The sequence below is a fragment of the Micropterus salmoides genome, unplaced genomic scaffold (genome assembly GCF_014851395.1).
Source record: "Micropterus salmoides isolate LMB-PRFRI ecotype aquatic unplaced genomic scaffold, ASM1485139v1 Ms_hic_scaffold_17, whole genome shotgun sequence".
Classification (NCBI taxonomy): domain Eukaryota; kingdom Metazoa; phylum Chordata; class Actinopteri; order Centrarchiformes; family Centrarchidae; genus Micropterus; species Micropterus salmoides.
Window position 1 is genome coordinate 8,658,948 of NW_024040817.1, and position 14,953 is coordinate 8,673,900.

The 14,953-nt window shown below is 36.9% G+C and overlaps 2 protein-coding genes and 1 long non-coding RNA gene across 4 annotated transcripts in view; 1 reads left to right on the top strand and 2 right to left on the bottom strand.

The window, feature by feature from the left end:
- The window catches only part of LOC119907864 (class I histocompatibility antigen, F10 alpha chain-like), a 23,090-nt gene extending 20,418 nt beyond the window's left edge, over window positions 1–2,672 (bottom strand). The window contains exons 1-3 of one of the 2 annotated variants that reach the window (XM_038725554.1): window positions 2,524–2,672; window positions 998–1,264; window positions 242–520 (exon numbers count right to left, since the gene is read on the bottom strand). In XM_038725554.1, coding sequence (XP_038581482.1) covers window positions 242–520; window positions 998–1,264; window positions 2,524–2,596 — 619 coding nt within the window. In that variant the 5' untranslated portion in view covers window positions 2,597–2,672. The remainder of the gene's footprint in view (window positions 1–241; window positions 521–997; window positions 1,265–2,523) is intronic. The other variant, XM_038725553.1, reaches the window with a different exon arrangement.
- The window catches only part of LOC119907873, an 8,073-nt gene extending 373 nt beyond the window's left edge, over window positions 1–7,700 (top strand). The window contains exon 2 of the long non-coding RNA XR_005445143.1: window positions 7,494–7,700. This is a non-coding gene — a long non-coding RNA (uncharacterized LOC119907873). The remainder of the gene's footprint in view (window positions 1–7,493) is intronic.
- LOC119907865 (H-2 class I histocompatibility antigen, Q9 alpha chain-like) lies at window positions 4,392–12,665 on the bottom strand. Its single transcript, XM_038725555.1, has 8 exons — window positions 12,473–12,665; window positions 10,896–11,162; window positions 9,369–9,647; window positions 7,379–7,675; window positions 6,839–6,943; window positions 6,557–6,574; window positions 6,377–6,448; window positions 4,392–6,007 (listed from the first exon to the last, which is right to left on the bottom strand). The coding sequence occupies exons 1-7, from the start codon at window positions 12,528–12,530 to the stop codon at window positions 6,402–6,404; spliced, it is 1,071 nt and encodes a 356-aa protein (XP_038581483.1). The 5' UTR covers window positions 12,531–12,665; the 3' UTR covers window positions 4,392–6,007; window positions 6,377–6,401.
- Between the last annotated feature and the right edge of the window lie 2,288 nt (window positions 12,666–14,953).

Sequence of the window (14,953 nt, forward strand, 5' to 3'; positions counted from 1 at the left end):
AAACCACAAACGAAGAGAGAGACGTCTGTATCTACGCTTGTACGGTTCAAGTTCAAGTTTCCAGTGAAAGCATTTAAGCAGACTGTTCTTCAGCAGATTTTTTTTTCTTAGGGGAGAGAGGCAGAAAGAGAGACCAACAGCAAACATGATACAGATCAACAAAAATGTGTATTTGAATAATTGTACTGTTTTTAGCAACATTGTTGTGTCCATGAAACTACATCAGGTCATGTGATTCTACCTTTTCTCAGCAGAGAGCTCCTCCCATAGTCCACATACTTCTTCAACCACTCAGGGCAAATCTGGGTCAGGTAGTTTTTTCTCTGTGCTATCAAAGCTCTGTTATTATCCCACTTGTGTTTGGTGATGACAGCCTGTGGTGTTGGAGCGATCCATGTCTCTGTCTTCATGTCAAATGCTATGAAGTCTTCTCCATCATAACCATCTTGAAAAAAACCTTTAACCTCTCCAGTCTCATCGTCCCACTCACAGCCGTACATCCTCTGGTTAATGTGTGCACCTGAGAGAGACACACCAGTAAACAGAGTGAGATCACAGCTCATCTATCATCAGCTGATATCACATCTTCACCATAGAGACACACTGATCCACAGACACCAGAACAGAGGATCTACACCTCCTGCTGTTGGAGTATGTGTGTGTCATGTTATATCTCTGTTGGGACCTGAATACACACTAACTGATGGGGACTTGTGTCACTGTGCAGAAAAGAACTTGAGGTCCCCTCAGGTAGAGACTGATTATTGAGGGTTAAGACATGGTTTTAGGGTTCAGGTTGCACTTTAGTCAAGATTAGGCATGTAGTTGTGATATTTAAGGTTAGGATAAGGGGCAAGGGAATATTCCCTTATAATATAATGAAATGTCCCCACAGGATAGAGGAACAAATGTGTGTGTGTGTGTGTGTGTGTGTGTGTGTGTGTGTGTACAGGATGAAAATATAAACAACATTTTTTCAGTAGAAAGTAAAACAAACCTCCAGTTTGGTTGAAGCGCTGCTTTGCAATGCCAATGTTGGCTTTGAAGACCTGCTGTGCACCCTGAGAGCTCTGAGTCTCCCTCTCCCAGTACTGAGGATCATCTGCTGTGACTCTGCTCATCCAGTCCTGTTTGGGTTCTGCTCTCCTGGTGTTACTGTCATAGTGAAACATCTGAACTTCATCAACCAACCCAACAATCACAAACTCTGGGAAGTTTGGGACTCCAGAAGACGCAGTGTAGAAATACTTCAGAGAGTGAGTCGCTGTAAGAAAAAGTTCATGATTTCAGTTTTTATATCACAGTTTTATAAATCACTGAACACATAATCAAAAAGAACAACATTATAAAACCTCCTAATAATCTCTGTTTACTTAATTAATACAAAAGGGCTGCACCAGGTCCAGTGTTCTCTCCAGTTACAAAGGGGACATCCTTGGACCCAATCTGACTGACTGAACATGCATTTTTGCTGTTAAGATGAATAATTTGACTAAAGTTTGTTTTTGTGTCTTGATTGCAGAAAAAAAGTAAACTCAGACCACATCTGTTTCTTCTGCAGAGCCCACACAGCCAAGAGGTTCTCCTCTCATGCAGCAAACAGCACCAGCGTGGACAGTGTGGCCTATTTATGCTGTTGTTGATTCCTCTCCCTCAGTACCCCCTCAATAGGGCCCCAGCTACTCTTGAGTTTCACATCGTTCGTTTTTGGGCTGATCAAACTCTGGTTCGAGCCCGAACAAGTGGAGTCTGGTACGGTTCACTTGTGATGTACGCATTTGAAAAGCTGTAAAAAATGCTGCGCTTGTGCTCCGTGTGCTTTGTCAGACTATTAAGTCCATTAAAAGGTGCGTTACAGTAATCCAACAGTAGTAAGCGCGGATTCATTGTAGCCTGTCATTCATAATAACGTGCAGTCATTTGCATAATGATCTTCTTAATAACATGCAATACTAATAATGCTTATAATCAGTTATTTCTTTGTGAGCTCTTTGTAACACCAAAGAAGTGAAATTTACAAATCAGAAGTATTAAAGTGCCGCATTAACTGTCACTGTCAAAGTCGCTGATTTACCAACGTCGGTCCTGATAACACAGCATGACAATCCCAGTTTCCCGTATGTCTGAATGACTTCACGTTTACCCCTCTTGATTCGTTTGTAAAAATGTCAATGTGAACATGAACTAGACCAGAACTAAAACGCAAAAATGTCAAGACCAGATGAACCGAACTGCAAGTTGTCACAGCCTGTATTTTCGTTTTCCTCGCTGTTTTTCTTAACAATAAAGTGTGAAAAAGTGCCCCCTGTTTATGGCCCCACCAGAAGTCCTCGCCCCTCTGATGTGAGCCAACAGCTCCGCGCCTTGTTGCACAATTTGTGGAGTCTTACCTCTTCAGGATGCTTAGTAGATTTAACTTCTCTTTAATTATATAATGTCGCTTGAGACCAATGACATCTCTTTATAGGCATATTCAACTACTTTCCCTCTACAGTCAATTGACTTTAAAATATGTTAACTCACCTGCAGCTGCGCCATTTAGACCTATTCCAAAGAGAGCCAGGAAAACCAAGATCTTCATTGTGATCTGTCCCATCAAAACCTTTGATGGAGAGTTTGGTGAAACTGTTGTCCCACCAGTTCAAGCACTAAGAGTCAAATGAGGATAAGAGGAGAAGGGGCGCTGACTTCAACCTCCATCTGAGCCAATGGGAATTTAGGCTGAACATCACAGTCACATGACTCTGTGAATCTTTCCCTCTGAGGTTACTACCGAAAGTGAAAGTAAACATTTAGCCCGTGTTAGGGGGTGGTGGGTTTTATTTTGGCGGTCTATTTTGGTGGTTTTCTGGGAGGTCAGAGGTCACTGTTAGACCAGATCCTCTGGAGCTTGTGGGGATGCAAAAGTGTGTTGTTGTTCCTCTGTTCTGTATGGCTGCCCTGGAATTGACACCAGTCCTGATCAAAATATGAACCTCAAGCTTGGTTTCACTGATGTTATAGTGAGTAAATATGGTGACGTTCACCCTCCAGTCGTTCAAACCTGATGATGTGCCACAGCACAGTTTCTCAGTGAGGATTTTTATTATTCGTTATTTTAAACACATCTGTGCATTCACTCCTTGTGGTTATTAATGAATGGGGAGGGGAACATCTTGTATTCTTTCTGAAGTCAATTAATAGTTTATTTATGTGTTTGTACATTAAGGTAATCACAGTTAAAGTACTGACAGGACTGAGCGCTGTCCTAAGCCCCTTAGAACAGCACTGGGCTGAGAGGCATTTACTTTAGATCATCACAATTTGAGTTATTCTGTACAATAAAATTGAAATTCTCAAAGCCTTAACAAGATAGCCATTCCCCACCTTCACCCCAAACCTATGTGCTCCTATGTAATCTTTCTAATAATTTGACTTTTCTAACTGCAGTAACTAAAAACACAGGTTTCCTGAGAATTTGTTGGCATTGTTGCTTTAAAAGTAAGTGCTCAATTTAACTTTTGCACTCAGTGTAAACCATAGACATCCACTCAAAGTTCAACATGTTAAATACAATCTAAACAGGTTCTACTTATTATGTTGGGAAGATTTATCTGAACTAAAAAGAAAAGACATGATTTCAGATGCGACAGTTGCAAATGCCAAAATATCTTCTTCACTAAATCTGAAGTCCTCTCCTCCTCACTCACATTAGTTAAAATACCTTCTACTGTTCTGGTGAGGTCTTAATTTTCTTATTACTTCTGTCTAACATCATTAAGCTACGGTCATATTATCATAACACAATGGTCTTCACTGCTTAATGGTGGCTGCTCCAGACTGTGGTGTGAGGTGAAATAACACTTGATTCATCTTTGGAGACTAGACAGAATATCAACTCGGTCTGAGATTAAAAATTTTTGGTCTCTTAGCCTTCTTCTTTTTGTAAAACACAACAGCCAGGAACCTTTTCAGTACATGTTCCCTGTGCAACTTTCAGTTGAACAAATGTTGTGCCTATGAAGGTCATAACATCAATATATATGATCATATATTAAAATGTCTGAACGTTCTGATGAAAAACAAAATTTACAGACAATATAATCAGACTGGAATGTTTGTTTCTGACTAATCTAATTATTAAATATCTGACAAATATGTCACATCCTGTAAATCCAATATTGCCATAAAACTATCTTATTATTGATTTACCTTAACTTGCCTAATCCAACCAGATACATCTCAACATGCAACATGGCAAAACCTCTAACAGTTTAACATTTCTTATGTCTCATGATATAAATTGTCATATTAGCCAATCTTCTGCTGAGACACATTATCAAGTTCTGTTAACACATCCTCAGCCATTGATCACATATCGATATGAGAAAATCTAGAATAAAAAGACGAGATTAGCACAGATCCAGTGTCTTTAATGACTTTAGTCAACTCATCAACATAAGCACAGACTTTATAAAGTACCTGAGAGAGTGTGATCAGAAGACATGAGTGACATTTCCAGCAACTCACATGAGTTTACAATCAATAAAGATCACAAAGTTTACAGTAAAAAGGCAGTCAAACAAAATGTAGTGAAGCTTATCAAAACGAATATAATAATGATATAGCAGGGCAACTCAACTTGTAACTCATGAACAAGAAGTGAGACAGTTTCTATATAGTTACATAAATTGTCCCTAAATTTTTTCAAGAACATTTCATCAGTGTGCTCAGAAGCTTGAAACATCCCACAACCCTTGTAGAGTCTCAGCTAAAATTAAACTACAACAATGTTGAAAAAAAAAAACAACACTCTTGACTAACTTAGGAAATTAAATAAAAGTAATTCACCTCTGTGACGTAGGTGTCCAGTTTACGCAGCATGTTTTAGGACGATGCTGACTGATTTGCAGTCCTGCCTCCAGTAATCGAATACAGTAAGAGATGCACAAAACTGCTTTCTCAGTAAATCAGTGGTGAAAGAAGAACTCAGATCTTTTACTGAAGTAAAAGTAACAATAACCCACTGTGAAAATACTTCTACAACTACAACTACTACAAAAAGTGGTTCTGCATTCAAAATTTTGCTAAACATATTTAGGTATTATCTAGAAAATGTATTTAGTGTATCAAGAGTACTTAATGTGCAGTAAAATGTTCCCTGTTTCACTATTATACCTGCTGCTTTAATGTGTTGCATTTTACTGTTGTAGATGTTTACGCTTGAAATAATTTTAACATCCTTTTGGGTAGTTTAATCTACAGCAATGCATCATATTATATAATATCAACATGTCACATCATATTTGCCTTTGAGATGTAGTGGATTAGAAGTTTAGTAAAGTTAGAGTACCTGGAATTAGTAGTTAAGACAAGGGGCCTACTTGAGTAAATGTGTAAATAGTGAAGAAAGCTCTCTAATGTTTAAAAGAAATCATATTGCCAGACCCTGTGAGTAAATATACCAAAATGGGAATGCACATACATGGATGAGTGTTTGTCAATATATGTATTTACTTTTGTTTTACCAATATTGGTTTTACCAGAAAACCCAACACCAGATGTATATACTGTATATATACTAACTGTAAATACGGTAGATTTGTTTTAGATGAACACTACACAAAACGTTAAATCAATTACGAATGTACAAAGAGTACTGTGATGCTTTCATTGCTTTAAAAATTGTGTTTTACTTCACTAATGGCAAAAAAAATATATTAATTATGCTAATTTGAATTTCCAACATTTTTGAAACATTTTATCAGAGGAAATTCCAGATTTTTTAAAAGTGAAAACTAAATTATGAATGTAATTTAACCATTAATGTCTGATAATATTTGTAAAATATTTGTCAACTCATTTTTATAATTAGTTTTCTTTGTGTTCTAATCAATAAGCATCTAGTCCTCAAATCCCAACCCTCATTATCAGTTTATGATATGATAATCTATAATCAATTAATTCCCTGTTTACAGAGGAGGATGTGGCACCGCTGCTTGTTCCAGTGCAAAAGTTACCCATAAACCTAAAGAGACAAAAATAATAAAATTACATAAACTACTAAACTAAATTTAACATGAATGTTCAATTCCACAGTTCCACATGGTTAAATGATCATTTAGATAAAAAAATATCTGTGATCATTTAAGAGTTAACACTTAATATTTGAGTTTTTAATATTACACTTAATCTGACCTGCTGAAGGTTTCTGACAGAATCTGTTCTTTTCTCTTAATAATCTCACTTAACTTCACATGAAACAGTTTTAGCTTTGTTGTAGAAAATCAATTGAAAGCCAAAGATGTTTGTGTCACAGAGGAGTCACAGATAAAGATACTAAATCAGCTTAGTATAACAACAGGTGTAAATTCATGTCACATATGAAGTGACTCACTGTGTTAAGGGTGGCGTGTTTGTCATTAGAGCTTTTGGATCAGCTCCTTCTGCACCTCAGGGTTGCTTTCAGCTGTAGGGTCAGAAACATGTTGTTAGTCTCCGTCCTGCTCTGAGTTTTACAAACAGCCAACACTGCAGGTCAGGTCAGAGAAACTGAATAAAAACAAGTTTTACTTACGAGATGGAGGGCGTTTGGCTGAAAGAAAAGACACATTATTTATGTTGTTACATTTAAAATGTCAGATTTTATCTCTTTCTTTCCAGTGATAATCCCCTCTTCTACTCAATAAATAAAACTTGATGTTTAGGTCTTTTATTATTTCTTTCCCCTGCATCATGCTACAGTCATATTATGATTAAATTCTAAGCCTCAAAGTGTTTATTGAAATCTGGATTAAACACATTAAAGTCTAAAATCGAAATACTGAAAAAAAGACAATGTCTCTGTTAGGTCTCTCACCGTTTATCTTTTTGTAAATGAAGAATACAATCACAGCGATGGCGACGAAAGCAAGAACAACCACTACAACAATGATGATGATGACAGTCATGTCAGAGGGATTCCCTGTTGAGCAGAAAACACATATTTAGTTTACTGTAACAATCCTGCAGTTCATGTGTTTTATGTGTCCAGTGAGAAGTTTTGTTTTCTGATATTGGAGACCATAGGGCTCTCACACTTTTCAGTTTTTGTCTGTGAGCTTCTGTAAAGCTATGTTTCATTATAAAACAATTTGCAGTGTTGTAACAGTAATTCACCTTGATCAATTTCTCAAACGTTGCTAAAAGCTAAACAAAGCCAGACATGCATAAACAACCATAGATGCAGTAATTATGTTCAGACAATGGGGATAAAAATTCAATTAACAGCAGGACAAACAAACACGTAGTGTCTATAGGTTTGGTTGGCAGATGGATGATCATCTCCTCTAACCCACTTCTTCTAAACAGATTGTGTTTTGTTGTTTCCCACATTCACCACTTCTGATACTAGTCTTACTCTTCGGGATCTTTGCTTTGTCCAGTTTGGTGATGATGTCGTCCTTCACACCAGAGAGATGAAACACACAGTCGTACCTCCTCCAGTCTTCAGGTGTGACTGATGAAAGATTCAGGTCAACACTCATCTGGAAGGATCCATCGTTGTTGGGGAGGATCTCTCCGTGGTCCACGTCCTCATGAAGCTCCTCTCCATCTTTCCTCCAGAACATCGTGGCTCTGTCAGGGTAGAAACCTGTAGCGTGGCAGCTGACTGGAGAGGAGGGAGTCTTCTGGAGGAGAGACACTGAGGGAAGCTCTGGAGAGAGAGAGAGAGAGAGAGAGAGAGAGAGAGAGAGAGAGAGAGAGAGAGAGTTTATAGGTTCTTTATTATGATTTACTGTTTATTAATATCATCATTTATGTTTATCGTTTTTTTATCGTTTATGTACTATAAAACACTAGACTACTCTAAGTAGGCTATGCAATGTAAATAAACCGTAACGTGTAACAAAGTAAAGAAGGGAAGCACTGAGGGGAAAAGACAGACAGAAAGAAAGGAGGAGAACAGTAGGTGCATCTCAAGTTTCTTGAGCTGTGGGCTCCGTGAGTAAAATCAGCTGATGAAATGAATGAATGAAAGCACTGGTTGGACTATGAAGTGCTGGATTGATATAATGGAAAGTACAGATCAATTGGTGACAAGTGATGTGACTGGCAAATAAAATGTATGGAGTAGTGTTAAAGGACATCAGAAGATTAAATAAACAGAAAGCCTAAAACTGAGTGTCGGCTTTCATATGAGTTACATCATTTCACTTTCCCTGAAACATTTAGACTACTGAATCAAGAGACACCATGATCATATTCTGGGTTATTCAATTATGTTCACAATCAGAATCAATAAATACAAATGCAGGTAATGAACATGATATAAGCATTGTGCCAGTAGAAATGATAATGTGCCTCTGAGCAGGACACAGTATAATTATTCATGCGCAGGTTTTTGTTAAACAGATTACTACAGAGACAAAACAAGCGGCTCTGCAGTGATAACAGAGACTTTATTAGTATCAACACAGTGCACGTGTGCAGACACAAACTCCATCAAAAGTCTCTCCAGCTGTTAGAGCTGACTGACAGCTGACACCTGACAGCTGCGATCTATAGAAATACAATAATAATAACAATATCATTATTACTATAGTATATATTTTTTGGAACGCGCTATAGAAAATTACTATATTAATTCTAGAGATTTAGCTATGGTGATAATATAGTGAAGTTATAATTATAGGCTACTATTGGCTCCTGTAGTATAGTTTAGGGAATTACTATAGTCATTCTAAATTGTTTATACAGAATTACTATAGTTTTTTGTACTATAGTAATAACTGTGGTTCATTTTCGTAAGGGTGGGGTGGGTTGGCACAGTTTTCAGTCTCTACTGTTTTTCTCTGGCATAAATTACATTGATCAGCCATAACATTATGACCACCTGCTGGTCATAATGAAGGTCTCTCTTTTACTGCCAAAACAGCCCTGACTCCACTGTATGCACTATGTGTTCTGACACCTTACTATCAGAACCAGCATCGATTTTTTTATCAATTTCACCTACAGTAGCTTGTCGGTTAGATCGGACCACACAGGCTCACTTCACCTGTCAGTGGTCATAAAGTTATGGCTAATCAACGTATGTTAGAATATTCCAACAAACAGCAAATGAAAGATTCAGGTCCCTGCAATACATAAATATTTTTATGTACACAAATGTTTTCTAAAATTAGATGATTTGAAAATAAAGTCATGCTGTGCATTTGTGCACACAATTCTCTGGTCCTGTGCTTTGTTAAGCAAAATTGAACAGATAATGCAATGTATATAATTTTTTAATGCTAAACAACTGATATCAACCCAGATGCTTAAGGCTACCCGTGATGTTGATGTTACTGTTGCTAAGAAACAAATGAGGCATATTGTGTCCATGAAACTCAATCATGTGATTCTACCTTTTCTCTGCAGAGAGCTCCTCCCATAGTCCAAATACTTCTTCAGCCAGTCAACGCACTCCTGGGTCAGGTAGTTCTTGTCCTGTGCGATCAAAGCTCTGTTATTATCCCACTTGTTCTTGGTGATGACAGCTTGTGGTTTTGGAGCGATGTATGTCTCTGTCTTCAGGTCAAATGCTATGAAGTCTTCTCCATCATAACCATACTGATTAAACCCATTAACCTCATTAGTCTCATCATCCCACTCACAGCCGATCATCCACTGGACAATGTGGACACCTGAGAGAGAGAGAGAGAGAGAGAGAGAGAGAGAGAGAGAGAGAGAGAGGTAAACCAGAGATCACACTTCATGTGAGCTGCAGGAACACAAGTTGAGGTGGAGCCCTGACTAGCAAACACAGGTTAAACCTGATCATGGACTGAACATGAGTAAAGAAACAATCCTGCTGATCAATGAGCTCCATCAGAGCGTCTAAACATGGATTATAGAAGCTGAAAGTTTAATTCTGTTTCCTCTGGAGAGTTTCCTCTGTCTGTCCTGTCATGATATTTACTGCACGGATGGAAACGTTTAAATGACTGACAATAGCCTCTCTAATCATGAAAGTAAATTGTCAAAGAAAACACTGATACATCAATATAACACAATAGGCTAAAGAAATTACCTGGAAAGCTACAGTGTGCGTTGGAGGTGGGGTAAAATGTCCATGCAGGTGCTGGTCTCTAAATCTGATAAAATAATTAGTTTGTTGGGGGCGGGTGGATTATTTATTTACATGAGTATTCAGATAATGAGAGCTGATCCACGCATCACAACAATAAAGATGCTATAATTGTGACAAAACAATTTCTTTAATGGAAAGTGAAACGCTCATCTCATCAGCTGAGGGCTGAAATGATCTCCTGTTTTCAGGCAAAATGTGCACTGCTACCAGATTTCTGTGTACTGCATGATAGTACGCTACTGTAATCTGACAACAGATGATGTTTATTGCAACCTCGAGATGTTTCTACATGTCATAAATTTGACATACATGTTCCTTGACTGTGAAGATACGTATGATCTGTAGCCTTTATGTATTAGTGCAACAGCTGGTCTGCTCATCTGATAGAAATCACAGTGACAGATGATGCAGCTGTGCAACACGTCTTATTTAATTGACGTCGCTTTAAAATGACGTCTCTGAAGCAAGGACATAACATTTCGTTAAATACCTGTTTCTTCGACTGGTCTCTCCTCGAGGATCGAGGAGGCACAAATTTGGGAAATGAGAAAGACCCTCTGTATCAATGTACAGCAGCATCAGTTATGTTTCTGTTGAGTTTGACTGTTTCAGCAAAGAAAAGCCTCCATCAGACAGTTTAACCTACGAGACTAAAACTTGAGAGATGAAGAATGGTGTGTGTGTGTGTGTGTGTGTGTGTGTGTGTGTGTGTGTGTGTGTGTGTGTGTGTTGTAACATCTGTTTACTAAAATACAGGATGAAAATAAACATTTTATCAGTAGAAAGCGAAACACAAACAAACCTCCAGTTTGGTTAAAGCGCTGCTTCAATATGTCAATGTTGGCTTTGAACCACTGCTGGGCACCCAGACGGATCTGAGTCTCCCGCTCCCAGTACTGAGGATCATCTGTTGTGACTCTCCTCATCCAGTCCTGTTTGGGTTCTGCTCTCCTGGTGTTACTGTCAAAGTGATCTATCTGAACTTTATCAACCAACCCAACAGACACAAACTCTGGGAAGTTTGGGACTCCAGAAGATCCAGTGTAGAAATAGTTCAGAGAGTGAGTCACTGTGAGAAAAGCTTCATTATTTCAGTTTTTATATCACAGTTTTATAAAATCACTAAACAAAATCCTGAACACAGAATAAAAAAAAAAAACTACAATACAAGACATCCTAACAATCTCTGTTGTGCATTCAATTAATACAAAAATACATTTATAGATAGAGTACAGTTTTATGCGGGTTAGAAGTGGGTTGTTTTGATCTTTTCTGATGCTGTTGCCATTTTTTCATATTCAAGTAATCACTGATGTCATGTTTTTATCTGGTTGTTAGAGGATTTGTGGTTACAAATGTTTGAGTATATTTTTAAATACAACCAAATGAAAAAATAAACATCTTAGCTAGTCCCTTGTGTATCTCACATTGATATATCTTGATTTATGTAAACTGAAGAATTATATTTGAGTTTTAACTTCCAATATCTTTGATAACCTATAGTCTGTATTGTATGATAATTGTAGAAAAGTTATGGCAGAAAACTGGCAATATACAAATTTCCACGACAATTAACAGACACATTTCTATCTTTAAGAAAGTTCTCTTAAGCAATATTTAAATTTCTCATGTAGTCCCATTCTTCTTTCTTTTTCTTTAATTTATTCCAATTATATTAATATTTTAAAGGTTTTAACAAAGTAAACTATCTGCAGGTGTCTGAAATTATTGTTTATTTCAGAAACCTCTGCTGTCTGAACGAATGTAGATCATATTTCTGTGTTAAGCTGCACTTTAAACATTTTGAACTGGTTGAAAATGAAATTATAAATAATTATAGACATTAAAAATCGGATATAGGCCTATCAGTCAAGTATTGTTTCAACTAAAAGAAACATAATATAAACTATTTGTTTTTGGTGATCAAGATGCATACTGAGCAAAACATTTCAGTTTAAAAATAACCCTATCAGAGCTCTCTGGTGGACAAACGATGTAATGGAGACATTGTTTCTACATTTCCTTAAACCTCAGTTTGCTGTTACCTGTCACTTATCAGCCGACATAGGGCCTACACTGATATGATGCACCGGTTATAACCTAATTTCAGCAAATAATATCATCATACAGTAACTACCTGCGTGATGTAATCTGTTACGTTGGCATCAATATCCATAAAAACAACACCATCAACAGACTTATTGGTGTTGTTAAATATAAAAATCCAAAAGCTATTTTTGTTCAATCTACAAGGAGGTCCTTGAACTAAACATCAATGTATATATTTTTAAAAACACTACATATGTAGGTCTACCAAGAGCCCTATAAAGACCGAACTTTTCTTATAAAATCAACTGATTAAAAAAGTTCTGAACCCACCTGCCGCGGCGCCTTGTAGACCTACTCCCAGGAGAGCCAGGAAAACCAGGATCTCCATTTTTAGTCTAGGCTACATGTCGCATCAAAACCTTCGACTTTTGACTAAACTGATACGCCTATATTTCCTATATCATGAGAAACATATAGCCTACCGTATACCTACAGCGGCGTTAACTCTTCCGTCTGAGCCAATGGGAATTCAGGCTGAGTATCAGAGTCACTTATAACTCGGTAAAACTGACCCGCTGAGGTTATTAACGAAAGTGAAAGTAAAGTATATTTTAACCTGTGAAATAGGATGAGGTGGGCGTTATTTTGGTATCCCAGCTTTGTTTGCATATGAAAGGAGTATTAAACCTTCTGCTGCTCAGACACTGAATAATGTTTTGCAGGCTGATGTCATGTAACGAACAGAAATGTGTTAATTTTCTGGTCAGACGTCACTGTCAGATCAGATCCACTGGGGTTTGTGGGGATGCAGTATAGTGTCTTGTTGTTCTTTTGCTCTATATGGCTGTCCTGGGAATAAAAACAGTCCTGATCAATGAACAAACAAACCTGCAGGTGATGTGCAGCAGCACATTTTCTTAGTGAGGACTGTTACTCTGTTACTTCAAACGCATGCGTACAATCACACCCTCTGGTTATTAAACAGGGACTGGAACATCTTATATCCTTTCTGAAGTCCATGTCCAGTACAGTAATTTATTTGTGTTACATTATGTGTTGAGCTATTTTGTTTAGTTTCAGGCCTACAAACAGTTTTGGGAACAAATTAGAGCCATTAGGACAGGCAATATAATAAAACACAAGACAGTTTCCATGAAAGAATATTTCACCTCCGTATTTGACCGAAATTAAATCAAGAAGCAAAGAAATCAGACAAAAGCAGAAACAGAGTCAGAGAGCTTCTTAAACACAAAGACAGATCAGGTATCTCTGTCATCCAGGCTAAATGCTCCTTGTTTGGAGCTTTGGATGCTGAAAACTGCCTAACATTATGTTATAGAATGTATGTTTAAAATATTGATTTAAGGTTTGAATGTACTTAAAATTTTAAAAGTAAAAGTTCTCAATGCAGAAAGAAAAATGTCCTGTAACTGTTAAACTATAGATTTTTATTATTACGCATGCGTTAATGTTAATGTTGTAATTGTGCAAGTAATTATTATTTTCATTATGGATTAATCTGTTGATTATTTTCTCCATAAATCAGATTGAGATTTTGAAAATAGTGTAAAATGCCGTAATAATTACCCAGAGCCTTAAGTGACACTTTCACAATTCTTTCTTTGTCTAACCAATAGTACAAAGCTCAAAATTATTACAAATAAATTTTTATGATTAAAAGGGAAAGCAGAGCATCTTCACATTTGTGCCGGGGGAACCATGAAATGTTTTTACAAATGTCTCAGATTAAAGTAGTGAAGTAAAAAGTACAATATTCCCCTCTGAGGTGTAGTGGAGTAGAGCTAGAAAGTGTCATGAAATGAAAATATTCAAGTAAAGTACAAGTACCTGAAATTTGTACTTCAGTACAGTACTTGAGTAAATGTACCTAATTACTGTCCACCACTGCTCTGATCACACGTACACATCTTAAGAATAACAAAATAAAAAATAAATAAAATCCATTTAAAAAGTATTTATTGGTAATGAGCAGCCTCACAGCTCCCTGAAACCTGAATATCTCTTTAACAAAGCTGAATTACTGAAAAAGTCTTCAATGTTATGAGAATATGAACATTCAACAAACAACTTATCACCTGGTTTTCAGAAACTCTATATCCATTAATAAAACTCTAATCTGTAAAAGAAATGTTAGTTACACTCAATACAATAAAGTCCTCAATAATCCCCCACAAACGCACAAATTGTAATAATAGAACATCTCAAAGAAAACGGGTTATTTTTAGTTTTATATATTATTTACATATGAAATCTGGGAAATCCTAGGAAAGCTTTGTTAAAGAGGAACTTCACTAATTTTCTCCTATGTTGTGTCAGAGGGGTTGTGGATTTTAAACTCTTAAAAATTATTTAGCATAAAGACGGAATCATGAGCTTTGGATAAATAGCTAAAAGTAGCTTTTAGTATGGTCCAAATATTGTTTTTTAGGCGTTAAGGCAGTGATTCCTACAGTTGGTGTCGTAAAGTGAAAGTTATTACTACCCAAAATTAAGAAGCAGTCAGAATCTGACAACTCACCAGGTCAAGTCAATTTCTTCTGGTGAAGATGTCGTCATTCACACCAGAGAGTTGAAACACACAGTCATTCCTCTGCTGATGAAGGTTTCAGGTCACTCAGTTAAGCAAGTACAGTAGTTGCCGTTAAAACTTTAGTTTACATCAGATCTAGTCAGCTAAAATCAAGTCCTTACTGTTTACGGATATGTTTTGATCATCACAACTAACTTCAAATGCAATAAGTTACTTCATTCATATTGCAACAGGGCTAATTACCTTTTTAAAATATGAAT